We start from the raw sequence: 14,866 nt of genomic DNA, 5'->3' as shown, positions 1-14,866 counted from the left end.
CTACTGGAATGCGTAGCCCAAATATTTTGGGCCCTCGTCTTAAAAAAGTAAAATAAAATTTGAAGACAGCATATCTTAATCGCAATGCTAAAAAATCTAGAGGCAAATTTTGAGCAAAATTAATCACCACCATTTATCAGAGAAGGCCGAGTGCTGACAATATAACACTACTCCATACAAAAGGTCCTGATTAAACAGAAACACAAGGAAATGACAAATGTGCTGAGCAATAGAATGCTACACATGCATCGCTGTTCGAGGAAAATGGTTGTTTCTCTCTTAATCTTGTCTATACCGGGTTAAATCCATTCACAGTAAATCCCCCATCAACAGAAATAACTTGTCCGGTGATGTAAGCAGCAGCAGGTAGGCAAAGGAATCCCACCAGGGATGAGACTTCCTTTGGATCTCCAACGCGCTGGAGAGGGGTTCGAGAGATTATTTTGTCTAGAAACACCTTGTCATCGAGCAACTGGAAAAAGAAGGAATCATATGATAGTTAGAAGAGTCTATGTAAAGCAATCCATTCGGATCGTGCGCACGCGCAAACACACTCCCCTCACAAGACCATGCAAAACTGAAGATAGCTTTATGGCTTGTTTCGTAGAAATGACTAATGAGTAACTCCTGAAATGCTGTCACAGAAACAATGTTGAGTGTATAATAAAGCTAGAAAAACTGAATTTCTGACGCAGCCCTCGCAGTGGGGTGTATGGATCAAAAAGTGCGCAATATCAGGTCTACAGACCGCATAATTTAGTTCGATTACTGCTTGGTAGATGTTGCCAGACAGACTGATGGAACTCTAGGTAACTAAGATGCTCGATCATAATAGATCTGAACCATCCAGACAATAATCTTGAGATTAGCATCATATACTTGAATATTTATTTAGTGATTGAGGTACATGGGCCCTTAAAAAGCCTGTCTTAATCCATGATACTCGAGTAGAGATCTATTAACAAGGGTTACCGCGAGGACATTCAGTTCAAGAGGCATCATCCTGACTTGAGGAAACCGCTAGGGAAATTATTGGGATTCTTAAGAGTAATAAGTGGTTTTCGGCAATTATGTGTTTCCCAAGATCACCAAAACGACGAAAAACATTTCTCAAGATTTCTAAAGCAGTCACCCATGTGATGTTGAAAGGTTAATGGGCTGGGTTTATAATTCCTACAAATATATATGCTGTTGCTAGATATTGACTGCAATTTAACTTAGCTAGCTATTAAAATAGGTTTGACAAAACATATTTTTAACTGGAATCAGATGCCTGCTTGCTGCTTACCAATCTCCATTTATTAGCTTTAGACCAATCCAGGACCGAATTAAATATATTCATTTGGATCTGGTGACTTCCACTACTTGCAGCATAAAACATGCCAGTAGTCTTAGATGGTAATACTTCAAAAGGATAATAACATAGAATAACTAGGAACGTTCCATCCACGTGCATAAAAAGGTTCCCAAAGAGATTTTGTTGATAAGCCTTTCAAGTTCATTATCTTAAAGGTTGAAGATAAGTAAATAGTACTGTAGGCAGGTTAGAAAATCGTACATGTTCCACAAGCGAGGTTCTGATATACCAGGGTGCAACACAGTTGGTCCTGATATTGTCTTTTGCCCACTCACAAGCCAGATTTTTTGTAAGTTGATTTATTGCACCTGAGAAAAAGAAAAATGGAAGAAAACACTTTTAACTCCACAACCACCAAGTTCTCACTCATACTTAGTGTGAACACTAGATTTCAACGACCACTCACCTTTACTTGCTCCATAAATTGATCCGCTACCTATATGCAAAAGACCTGCAACAGAGGAAATAAACACAACGCTTCCAGCTCCAGATTCTTTTAGAAGAGGATGTGCAATTTGAGACAAATGGTATGCAGATTCAAAGTTGGTTGCTAAGAGGTTTGAAAATTCCTCAGCAGAATAACCAGTGGTTGGCTTCCTGATATTTGTACCAACATTGTTTACCTAAACATAATACATCGTGCATATTAAATCTCTGAAAAAAAGAAGAATGTAATAATAAACTTTGCAATAATTCTTACACATGATAAGAGCGGATAATTATCTACTGGCTTCTATAAAAATGGGGTTCAAAACATGGCATTGGAAAGCCAAGGAAGTGACAACATGAACAGGCGGAAGAATTAGAACATCATCACAATATCATGGGTCCTGACGCAGCATTCATTTATTAAAAGTACAAAAAACATTTGGAATAGGATTCGGGACCGTTGTGGTTTATTTCTCTTGGAAGCAGAAACTATGCCTTTCAAGAATCCAAAATACAGTTGAACAGTAAAGCCTTGACCTGACCGCTAGCCCCACACAATAGCACGAGAATTGGGCAGACATATAACACAAAATCAATCCCATGTGATTTAAACAATGGAATTTATTCATAAAATTAACGATCAAAATTCATATGATTCCCATTTACTAGCCACCTTAAATTCATAACGGGTGAAATATAAATATCGCCAAAGAGGCAAGGAGGCGATGGATGCCTAAAGGCAAGGTGCCGCTTTTACCTACCCCTTTAAAACAAAACAGCTAATGAATCTAATCGTTGTCAAACCATAAGCCTAAATGATGTCTAAAACAATTCACTGACAACATCCAATTTCAACAGAAATTGCAAACCAATTTCACAGACCTGGTTTTAACAGGGTTACCTACCAGACTGTTGAGTTTGCCATGAAAAACAGAACCAACTTCCTCGATAAGCTTCTCTCTCTGGACACGAGAAGATGCATCACAAACTGAACCAGTAACCACAAAACCTTTAGCCTCCCATTCTTTCAAGCACTTATTGAGCTCTTCCTCGTTTCTTGAACACGTATGCACCCTCGCTCCAAACCCTGCAAGTTCCTCCACTGTTGCATTCCTAGTAAAAAACACAGATAACACACGTTCAAATATTAAAAAAGAAGACTTCGAAATCCATGAAGTGAGAAATAAATGAGAATTTGAAACTTTGTCATTTGAGATAGATAGATTGAGAGAGACCCGATTCCACGAGTGCCACCAGTGACAAGAGCAGTCATTCCATGGAGAGACCATCTCGAGTCTTTGAATCTGCTGCTCTCTGCCATTGCAATTGATTTTCCCTCTCTCTGTTTGACAGTGTCTTTATGGATTAGGAAACCTTCGATGGTACAGCGTGAATCGAAAGGTGATGATTTTTTTGGTTTTGGACGACAAATGGAAGAGGAGAAGCACGGGGCTTGGCAATCTTAATTGCTGTCGTTTGCTCTCTATTTAATAAAACAACAATAAATTAATAATAATAATTCTGTGGTAAGATGCTGTCGTTGGCACGCCAGTGCTCTTCAGATGTCTATACTGTCCTTCCTACAATCTCCAAAGTCCAAAGTGCCCCTTGCCTTTATTTTAAAACGGTCCTTCTTAGTTCTTACTTGGACCCTAGGCCCTAGCTCGACCCTAACCTGTGCAAAACCAAGCTAAAGTACCTTCAATCCTCACCAGTCACCACCGCGCCACGGCAACATTTTCGTCCCTTTCCCATCCCGTTTATGTACAAGGTACTACTTAGAGCCCGTTTCGATTATTGTAGTTGTTTTTTTTTTTTTTTAATTTAGAAATATATTATATAAAAATAATATATATTTTTATTTTTTAAAATTTATTTTTAATATTAGTATATAAAAACGATTTAAAAATACTAGAAAGTTTAATTTAAAACAAATACAAAAAATAATTTTTTAAAATTAAAAAGAATAACACCAACTCCATATATCACAGTGAGTGCTTGCATGAATAATTCAAAGGAATTGGCCTAATGGTTAAGAAATTATGCTTTATTTTTCTGACATTTTGGATTCAAATCTCAATGTCAATATCCGAAAGATTTTATTAAAGAGGTGTGCTTGTAAGATCCTCCGAGGAAAAAAAAACTAATCTTAATTAACAGGTAAATTAATTAGAAAATACCCTTTCAAGTTTTTTTAAAAATAGAAAAAGAAAAGAAAAAAGAAAAGGATATGGTTCGATGAATCGGGCAAGGGCCACTTTAGCGGCTGCGAGTACCAAGCCAAACTCATCCGCCAACAGTTATTCGATGAAATTCTGACACGTAGAGTCCCATAAAAATATGGATCGGGCTCTGCTAGGTGCATGAACTGAGAGGCTAGACCGCAGTCATAACCATGGCAGGGCTGGACGAGCCAGGCTGAAATCAAACACAATATACAATTAAATAAATTTGGGCCAGCCATGTCCTGTCCAATCAAATCTGATGCATAAGCCTCTTAGATCTCCACATCAGCAAATGGGCCATGGAGTCATTAACAGAATGACAGCCCTTTGCATTGACATGCACGTGTATCCTGGAGCCACTAGCCACAGGTCCCCCAGCTGGCTGGGTTGCTCTCTAGACAAATTCTCTGTTGAGAGACTGCCACGTACTCGCTGTTCAATGTTCCGTAAATTGCATAAAAATGAGATTTGTAGTATCTAATAAAATTTTCCTTCTTGAAGATACCCGACCATTCGAAGACCTAGGCACTTCCTCCGTTCCATGATGTTTGTTTGTATGCAAAATAAGAAAAAAATATTTTTATTTTACAAAAACATACATATATAGAGCAATAAAATTGCAGTACCAATTATAGAAAATAAAATTCTACAAATTAATTTTAATTTATCATGGAGTAGAGGTTCAATTTTGTCAAGAAATTTGTAGAGTTTGTGTTATTTTCGTGTTTTAAAAATATTTTTTTATTTTAATTTATTTTAATATTTTTAAATGGTTTTGATATATTAATATTAAAAATAAATTATTTTAAAATATCTATCATTATCGCACACTCCAAACCAGCAGGCTAGTAACTGCGATCCAATAGGAAATGCTATCAAGGGACATAAAAGTACACTAAATTAACAACACAGGATGACCAAAGGAGCAAGCCATGCATAGGGTTGTTGAACACTATATAATTCTTCCAAGAACCCTACACAAAGCAAGCTAAGATGAGAGAGAGAGAGAGAGATCCCATTCCTTTCTATACATTCCTATAGTGAATCTCTGAAAGCAACAGAGAAACATACATCATACGCCCATGTGCACCTCTGATCTGAAGCCTGATTTATGGCTAGGCAACTTCTTTCAGCTCCACGCCAGACAAAACTCTCAACCAATCCTCTTAACCAGCTGCTACTTCATAGAAACCCAACCCAAACTTTTGCTGTACTACCATTGCTTTACTGAATTCCTATCCTATAATCAACCCGCAGACAGGTCTAGCATAGGGTTTTATTTAAAGAACGATAACTTCTTAGACAATTTTAGGCTTCTATAGGGTTTGGTCGTTGATTGTGAATAAATACAACAGTAACAGATACATACAAAACAAAAGGAACGTATAAATAGTGTCTCCGTGATGTGACATAGACATGTAGTAGTAGAAGCAGCAGCAATTCCTTTCGATTTCTCGTTTTTTTTCCCTTGTCTGTTTGACTAGACGGGCAATACCCTATATTCTATTCAATTTAATTTGACTCCAAGGGAATTGGTTCAAGTTTTTGGACTTTTTTTTGAGATTTTCGAGAGGAAAGAATAAGAAGACAGGAAGTGTGTGGATTGAATATAGGGACGGGGCAAAAGGTGCTGGTGTAATAGCTGGTTTTTTGGTGAAGGTAGAAATTATAAAGGTAAAAAGGGAAATCATGTCCCCTAATGTTAATCCACAGGTATGTAGCTGAAGTGACTTACTGTCAGTTCCTTTTCCCCTTTTAAAACCCACAGTTAAGGTCATTTCTCTATCTCTCTTTATTCTCTGCTCTGAAATTGCAGTTAACGTCTAATTGTATTTAGTGTGCAAAAGAAGATTCACCCTGGTTTCCTTACAATCTTGGTTAAACTTTTCAGACAGGACCACGCTGAGAAAATGAATTCCAAATTAATGACCACTATACACGTTTACAAGGTGGGTGGGTTCGATCCATAAGGCAGAAACCCTAAAACAAATAATGTCGCGGAGAATAGGAATTAAATGGAAGTGCAAGGCAATTAAGAGAGATTATCTCAATTCTTTCTTTCGTTTTTACTGATAGGCAAAAACCCATGAATTGGAACTGATAGAAAACGAAAGATAAACATATCAGATATGAGATGTAAAAGAAAGGCTTTTCATTCTTTTCAAATTCAGTACTACAAGAGTTGTTTGAAATTTGATATTAGCACAAGAGTTGTTTGCTTATAAATGATTAGATAATAGCTAGCAAAACCAGCTAGAGAAAAGGGGAAAAAGAGGAAGTGCCAAATTAAGAAACACTGTTTTCTTAATTTCTTCTCATGTTAACATGTTTATGTGCCCTTCAACCCGTACAATTGCACTCTACTACTACACTACTTCACCTTTGGTGGCTCACCGAGCCGGAGCTCAAGATCTATGTCCTCCATGGAGCTAGACATCGGTCCGATTGCCTCTGATTGAGTACATCCATAATTTGAACGTGGCTTAACCAACAGCGAGAGCACTGAAACATTGGTTGTAGGCCCTTTGCAACTGATTGCCTCGTTACCACAAGAATCAGGAGATGATAAACTCTGGCTATTAGGAGCAGAACTCAAGCCCATAAATAAATCAGTTGCAACGAAATTGTCATGTCTCGAGCATGTAGAATCTAATTTACCCTGATTCTTTTCTGCTTCAGGTTTTGATTCTGAATCATTCAGAAGTCTAACTGCCAAAGAATGATCCGACCCTGATAAATTATTATGGAAATGAGGATACCCTTTATGCTGTTCTTGTTCGAAGTAAGAAGAAAAGGGAGAAACAAAGGCATGATCACTTAAATTTTCATGAGTGGACAAAGCTGAAAACCTAGAAGTGGAAAGAGTTGATGCGATATTAATAGTTCCAGAGACAGAAAGTTTAGGGTCAAGATCATAATTATCTAAGTTGCAAACCTCAGTTGGGAAATGAGATCCCAGTGATTTAAGTGACCTTTGGATATGATTCTGATGTCGAAAAACATCTTTATGAGGACTAAGAGTAAGAGATTGCTTAAGCCTAGCCCTATCCCTCCTATGAACATTCATGTGACCACCTAGGGCTTGAGCTGACCTGAATTCTCTTTTACAAAAACTGCAAGAATAAGATCTTGGAGGCCATATGCAACCACCAAGATGCCCAGATGCATCTTCTGCAAAAGCTTTCTCTTCTAACGAACATTTGGAATTGGAGTCCGTTGCTGCTTCAAGCTGTGACATCAGAAGTTGTTTCCTCTTCATCCACAACCAGTATTGAGCTTGCTCCATGGTGATTTCACTAAAAATATTGAATGGATCAGACTGAAAGGAAAATAAGAGGTGGCTAGGTTCTGAATGGAAGCTTTAATACAAGGCAAGAGGTTATAATGGAAAAAACACAACTAGAACTGCAATTCTGTACTCACTTACTATTGAATACATGAAAGCTACTTGAGAATCTATTAAAAGCTTACAAGCTGAAAAGTCTTCTTTCTAGGTTATGACAGTGGGTTGCTCCTCTCATTTGGCTCTTCCATTGAAGTTATACTGTTGTTTTTTGGCTAGTATATAGAATACAGTCACTGTTAGTGGGTATTATTTTGGCAATTTTTTGAAATGTGACATTTAAGTACCTGTTCAACATATTTTTTCCACACGCGTAGAATAACTACCGGTCATTAATAATAGAGAGGAGACATTAAATTATAATATTGGCTACAATAATATATACTACCTAGCTCTATCTGTTTTTTTTTCTGTATTTGGGAGTTTTTTTTCTTATAGAGAATCTAAAAAAAAAAAAATTTACGGAGGAGGAAAATGGGTTGCGAATTAAGACCTGGTCCAACGAACCACAATATCCAGAATTTGGATCGTTTGGATGAGGGTTCGTACGAGAAGAAAAGGTAGGGAATAGGGATTTCTTCAGTGCACTCAACGTATTGCTGTGCTTCTTCGCGTGCGCTCTGATCTGTTCCACATTATTTATGAAATTACCAGAGAGCTTCTCGTGAATTTGAGATGGAATTGTCCAACGCCTTAAAGCGTATTACTGTTAATGATTTTGACATTTGCAACCCAGTACTCCTCCGATCTTCAACTGGCATTAAGTTTAAATTTTATATATTTTTTATGCTGTACGGTTTTGTAAATGGAAGATCACATTCTGCTATTTTTTGTTTTCTTAAATTGATAAAATTCACTATTAAAAAAGTTTTTTTTTAATTGAAAATATTCATTGTTAGAATCATAAAGTAGAAGCTAAGCTTAGAAAGCATACAAATAAGAAATCATCTTGGTGAGACAATCTGTACTCATATATGAGTAAATTTTCTTAACATAATGAGGCCAAGGAATTCCGTAGATTAACGTTCTTCATCCTCATTTTGTTTTTTTAGTTTAACGTGGGTGTCCGGGCCAGCTTACGCGCACTTCGACTAATCCTACGTACGGGCCCTGAAGTTAACGACCATGTAAACCTCCAGTGGCCATCATATGAGCAACCACAGGGCTCGAACCTGAGACCACAGAGGGAGCAAACCTCTTAATCCCAAGCTTTTACCACTGGACTACCACCTAGATGGTTTTCTTCATCCTCATTCTGATTTGATTGGATGTGGCGTGCAGATATCCTTGTTGGTGTGATATATATATATATATTGAGATAGTGGCAGGCTCTCTACTGAAGTAGATTTTGATCTCAAGTGCATTGTTGGAGTGGCGCTGCATGTGGATTGCTGTGTTTTGAGCCTTGTTGGTGAAAATGCTAGGATGTTAACAATGCCTTGGAATTACTTCATCAGATACTCTTGTGAAGTTCATTCCAAAAGGAGTGATATCTGTGTTTTTCTTGTTATGTTTATGGAGGTAAATTGTAGCAGAATAACTCTGGATCCCCAAACGTGATGAATTAGCTTCTTCATTTTAGCTAGGTTGGAGACGAATATTTCAAGAGAGTTAGAAATGCAACATGATATGCCATGTTTTATGCGTTTTCACTCCAGTTTGCGGAGAGATTCATGGACTGCTTGTGCTTAAATATTATACGTGACAAATCATTTCAAAAGAGCTGATCTATGGTTGATTAATAAGCTGTGGTTCCAACAAATGGCTATATTAGAGATCATTATGTGGCTTTTAATTTTCATGGAGCTACCTGCTTTCGTCTTTTTTATATAATTAGATTCTAGAATATAATTTATATTATTTTCTAATACATCCCCTCAAGTGAAAGCTTTTTGGGCATCTCTTAAGTGAAAGTCCTTTGGGCTTGAAACTTGCACAGACTCACTTTACCTTGTGCTTAATTTTTATCAAATAAACGAGGTTGGTGAGATTCGAATTCATAACCGCTTGGTTATCAAGATTCTAATACCATGTTAAAGAATCATCTTAATTTAATAGTTTAAACTGTTAGGTGATGTTTTAGAATATGATTTATATTATTTTATAACACTGCACACGCTTCAAGAAACATATCATAAACATATATAGTATCTTGCAATTCTATTTAGTAAGAGTTGACTGCATAAACATCAAGCATTTTCGTGAGTTACTCGGCAGACATCCATGTATAACATCAAGCTCACCAATCATTGGACCAAGAGTTAGATTTTCACTGTTGTTTTGGGAGTCACTTAAATTCGGTCTCTTCTCATTGCCTCTTCCCCCTACTCTATATGCAGAAGAACCTGAGGAGACTCTGGTGCCAGCATGCATGTCGACCATCTGATATATATATTGTGGGTGTCATCATGTCGCAGAAGGATCGAGAGAAGAAAGGATCGATGAGAATTGAAGCAATGAAAATCTGGCTTGCTCTTTATTAATTGTAACGTTTTAAATTAATTTTATTTGTTTGTTTGCTTGTATGTGTGATGCAAGAAAACATTATATGAGAACTAACAGCCTTGAGCATTTCAAATCCATCATCAAATAACAAAAACCCATCATTTAATGGTTACTATTCTCCAAGCCTTGCAACTCACTATATGAAACCGAACAGTTTTTGTCGCTGTATCGAAAACAAAAATATTGGCGAACATTTTCAACAGAAGAACTCAGAAATAAAATGAATAGCTCTGAAATACGTAGGCTATCCGTTTGGTCTTTCTTTTTTTCTTAAGACCAATATACAGATCTTGAATGAGATAAAGAAAAAAACTATAAATGAATATATCTAGCTACAAATTAATATCTGGGTTCGGATTCTAAATTTCTTTGTTTTCATCCGTCCAACTGGATTAGTGGAGCAATTAAGTCTCTAAGAATTGGTCAGTGGAGAAGAAGTAGAGAAAACAAACCGATCATATCAAATCTTCAATCCTCTGCTACCTAATTTGCCTGGAAAGTGGAAATCAAATAGCGCGATTAATAAACAAACACTGCTAGAAGTCTGATGCAATCAAGCAACAATATAATCTGCTTGAAAAGTGGCAATCAAATGGTGAGCTACAAGTCCACACAGCTGCCCTGACATAGGGGCAGCTTTGATTGGTTTATTAATAGTATTATATATGTGACAGTTCATAAGTTCAGTCAGCACAGGAATTGCTCCCGCTTCTCCATCGGTATTACTAATTAAAAAATAATATAAATTATATATTAAAATTTTATTTAACAGATTAAATTATTAAAGTGTAAAGATTTTTTAATATGGTATTAAAGCTTTAATGATCAAGCGATCATAAGTTCGAATTTCATAATTTTTATTTATTTGATAAAAATTAAGTATAAAGTAATGTGGACCTATGCAAATATTAAACCCAAAAAGCTTTTATTTGAAATGATGTGTTAATAAATAATATAAATTATATCTTAAAATCTCACTTAACAACTTAAACTATTAAATTAAAATGATTATTTTACACTACTTAAATACAAATCAAAATACTTTTTAAGGACTTCAATACAATCTATATATCTCATATTCAAGGGCGGTGCTAGGATTTGCCAAAGCTAATATAACCGGCTAAATGATTATGAAGGTCTCGGTCTTTGATTTAATGACCATCTTTCCTCTTGTACCTGTAGTGAATGTAATTAGAATCCTTCTGTTTTTTTCTTCGAATTGGTCCCGTCTAGTTATCGAGTCAAAGAAAGCTCCCTCTCCATTAGGACTAAACGAGCAGTGATAATAATAATATATATAAAAAATAAAATCAAACGAATCTGGATTTAATTTAAATGGGGTTATAAATAGGACATTTGAGAGCTGACAAGCCACCAAATTAACGTATTGGGCGGATCATTTTGCTAATATCCACAGGGGTCGATTAGAAAAATATCAAGTGGGTTTTTTTGGCATTATTTCATCCCGAGTAAATTGAGTGATCAGTTACCTTAAACGAAATCGAAAGTTTATTATGACAACGGTGCTGATCGAGACAAGTAAGCATGCATGTAATAGCGTTTTACTTAAGTTTTTATTTTATATATATATATATCAGTAGGAGCATTTTCTTTCTTTTTTTTACTTTGATTTTTCCAATCGAACTTAATGCGACTGGATGCTCGGATTTGTCACGGATTGGCCTCAAATTATGTAGCCCTAGCTAGCTATTTATATTTTGGTTAGGGCACACGTATTATTAAACATGGAGGACCTATTCAAGCTACTAGATTTTTAAATTGTCGACATGTTATTTCATTATAAATTATGAAAGGAATTCGGGAACTCTGAAGACTAATTATCTCCAGAAACATTGCCTTGGTGAACAACTTGCGTGAGGGAGAATTCCCTGCTATAATATGTAGTCATACCCCACCTCAAAACATTTGTCTTTCTTTATTTTTTGTCCAAGTCAAGACAGCAAAATTCCGATAGCTTAATCAATGGGTGACTGGACATGCATTGACGTGCGATATAATGTGCAATCATTGACTACAATATAAGACCACTGCTTCAGTAAAATACTCGTAAGACTGTCTTTGTATATAGTAGATAGGTGCTTGCTACCTAAAATGTCTTGATTCTCAGCTTGTGGAAGAAGTCATTGTAATAAAATACGTTCATAATTTGTCTTCAAAATCATGACTTGATTGCAAAACAACAAATAGAGATGGCTTAAAATAGACTTTTTTTTAGATAAATATAATTTTGAAATGATAATGAAGCTGAAACCATAAAAATATAAAAAAAATTGCCGACTGATCGGGAGGTTTAGCAGAGTCGTGAATGGTATGTGGTGTGTGACATGACACTCGATGAAAAAAGCAAGTGATAGTGATTAACTCATAAGTTTGGTGGGCTTTTCTTTCAGCAAAGTTCTCAAATTAAAGAAGTCCTTTTGGGCTAGAGATTAATCGACGAAGTAAATTTGCACACATAAATACAACTTAAATTCAAAACCTTTACCTTATGTCGATATTGATATGGAGAAATTAGTGGGAAGATGTTCTCTATGTATGCCTAATGCATTCGTGTCTAAATTTTTATTTCCATTCCTTTCAGAAGGCTTGCTGCATGCAGAAATGGATATGTAGGGTGGCTAGCTCGGCCTATTCATGCCATCTCCTATTAAATATATCCCTTCTAATGAGTGTTGTTTTCTCATTCTACTGTTGTCATCTCTCCTCTCATCCTTCCATCTATGAACATGATTTTACGCATAACATTATCAACTAATCTAGCCGATCTACTGAGTTTTGACTGTAGCCATATATTTTGCCTTGTGTTAGGACTCCCCAGGTGCTGACTACTGAGCCTTAAAGTGCTTTCTCATGATTGGGCTGTCAATGCTCATCCCGCCAATATAGAAGGACTACTGGTTACTGTGCTGATTTCTTAGCAAATCAAGGGATATGTAGCCTAATGATGATAGGAAACTCGTTATTTTTGCACCAAGCTAGGCTATCTTTGCGATGTTTTAAGTCTCGTTTGTTTCGGCCTTTGGCCTCTCGCTGCATGCCCAGAACTTGAGATTTTTTTTTGTCTTGAAGCAGAACTGCAACTATTCTTTTCTTTTCTTTTCTTCGTATTCTCTTCATATTTCAAAATTAATTTTAAAAAATCACGTCTACCAATCAAGATTATAAAAGAGGAGGAAAGGAACGACTTTTTGTACGAACCTCGACTGGTCTTGAGGAGAGGAAAAGGAAACAGAAAAAAGAACCAATTTAGGTCCAGTCCATTCATCTGCAGTGACAAGCTTGTGGGCTTGTGAGATGGATAGGCTTTGCTTGAAATCTTGTGCTTAATATTACGTTGCAATTTTCAGGTGTTCCAGCCACATGGGCTTATGGGCCCCGTGTCTTTCGGGATTCCCTTGTGCCAGGCTAGACCTTGCGGTCTTCATCTCCAGTTGCTAACAGTGGAGATAAGATCCCTGCGTGTGCATTTTGGATGATGGTCCAGCAAGGCCTGCAACAATCTAATTCATTCTTGAACAGTTGATTAATCGTTCAGTCTATCATTTTAAAGAATTGAGGTTTGATCTACACATTTATAATTGAATTTCATCGTGGAAGAGTATTTATCAAGAATATTATGGTGAAGATCCTCAGGAATCACTGGAAATTCCATGGAAATTAAACCTCCTGATTTCAGCAAACGATGTTGACGATGACTAAAATGCCTTGGTTAGACTAATTATCTTTCGATGTTATTATTGATTAGTGAAAAAGTTGGTTAATCAAACCTTAAGAGATGTTGGTAGGTATTTTAATGAATGTTTTTTAAAGTATTTTTTATTTAAAAATATATTAAAATAATATATATTTTTTATTTTTTAAAATTAATTTTAACATTATCATATCAAAATAATATAAAAACATCATAATAATTAATTTAAAATAAAAAATATTAAATATTTTAAAAAATATTTTTAAAATATAAAAATCGTGGCAGTCGGTGTGATACGAAAGGACACCTAACTAGGCGGCAAGGCATAGTGGGCCACCTCCCAACAGGATGTAGATACTGGAGACCCGCCCGGATTCAATTGTCTTGTACGAGGAGAACGAAAGGACAATAGGACACAGCTAGGTGCCCTGATTTGTTCATAAAAAATAACAAGAACAGAATTATTTTTTGTTTGTAGAGATATTTTCACACCATCGAAATGTTTATAGAGATTTACATCTGAGAATGATGAAACTAGATGTCAATTTCTGTGAGTGGAAAAAAAAGTTTGATTTATTGAGTTATTGAATTAATTTATGAATTACCAAGTTAAATATTTCTAATAAAATAAAGTATTTTTTTCAAGATTTTTAAAGCTAATTCGAGCTTAGACCTTATTTAACCGAGTTAATCTGATTAACTGATAGGGTTTCACAAATCAAATTTAAATTATAAACTTTTTTGATTAACCTATAAACAAGATCAAGCCGAACAAAATTTAACGACCATGTTAATAATATTTGTTTTTATAGTTGAGCATGTTTTTCAAATTATTTTTTATTTAAAAAATATATTCAAATAATATTTTTTTATATATTTTTCAATATTTTTAATATATTGATGCTGAAAAATATAAAATAATTATTTTAAATTAAAAAATCTAAATACAAACTAATATTAATATAGACTTCAGATGATCCGCTATCACTAAATAACTAAAAAATATGTGATTATTACCATGACTATTACATGCCTTTTCAAACTATTGTTTTTTTTTTATATTTTTTTAATAATTATAATAAATTGATGCTAAAAAATATAAAATAATTATTTTAATATATTTTAAATTAAAAAATCCAAATTCAAACTAACATTAATATCAACTTCAATCATCCATTATCACCTAACAACTCAAAAATCTGTCATTATTACCATGATGGACATATATACCTGACTTTATCACGTTGATCAATCTATTATTATAATGTCATTTTTAATTTGTCAGCATATATTTA

General features: G+C 35.3%; 2 protein-coding genes across 2 annotated transcripts; both read right to left on the bottom strand.

Moving 5' to 3' along the window:
* Window positions 1-107: 107 nt before the first annotated feature.
* Window positions 108-3,296, bottom strand: LOC7467561 (tropinone reductase homolog At5g06060). The gene is made up of 5 exons (XM_002311146.4): window positions 3,022-3,296; window positions 2,692-2,899; window positions 1,764-1,980; window positions 1,559-1,665; window positions 108-472 (listed from the first exon to the last, which is right to left on the bottom strand). The coding sequence occupies exons 1-5, from the start codon at window positions 3,105-3,107 to the stop codon at window positions 290-292; spliced, it is 801 nt and encodes a 266-aa protein (XP_002311182.4). The 5' UTR covers window positions 3,108-3,296; the 3' UTR covers window positions 108-289.
* A 2,845-nt stretch (window positions 3,297-6,141) lies between these two features.
* LOC7487976 (uncharacterized) lies at window positions 6,142-7,532 on the bottom strand. Its single transcript, XM_052455447.1, has 2 exons — window positions 7,483-7,532; window positions 6,142-7,307 (listed from the first exon to the last, which is right to left on the bottom strand). Exons 1-2 carry the CDS (start codon window positions 7,530-7,532, stop codon window positions 6,383-6,385), a joined length of 975 nt encoding a protein of 324 aa, XP_052311407.1. The 3' UTR covers window positions 6,142-6,382.
* Between the last annotated feature and the right edge of the window lie 7,334 nt (window positions 7,533-14,866).

Source organism: Populus trichocarpa, chromosome 8 (assembly GCF_000002775.5).
Source record: "Populus trichocarpa isolate Nisqually-1 chromosome 8, P.trichocarpa_v4.1, whole genome shotgun sequence".
Taxonomy (NCBI): Eukaryota; Viridiplantae; Streptophyta; class Magnoliopsida; order Malpighiales; family Salicaceae; genus Populus; species Populus trichocarpa.
The sequence above is the reverse complement of the archived record's forward strand: the minus strand, read 5'-3'. Positions and strand labels throughout refer to the sequence as shown.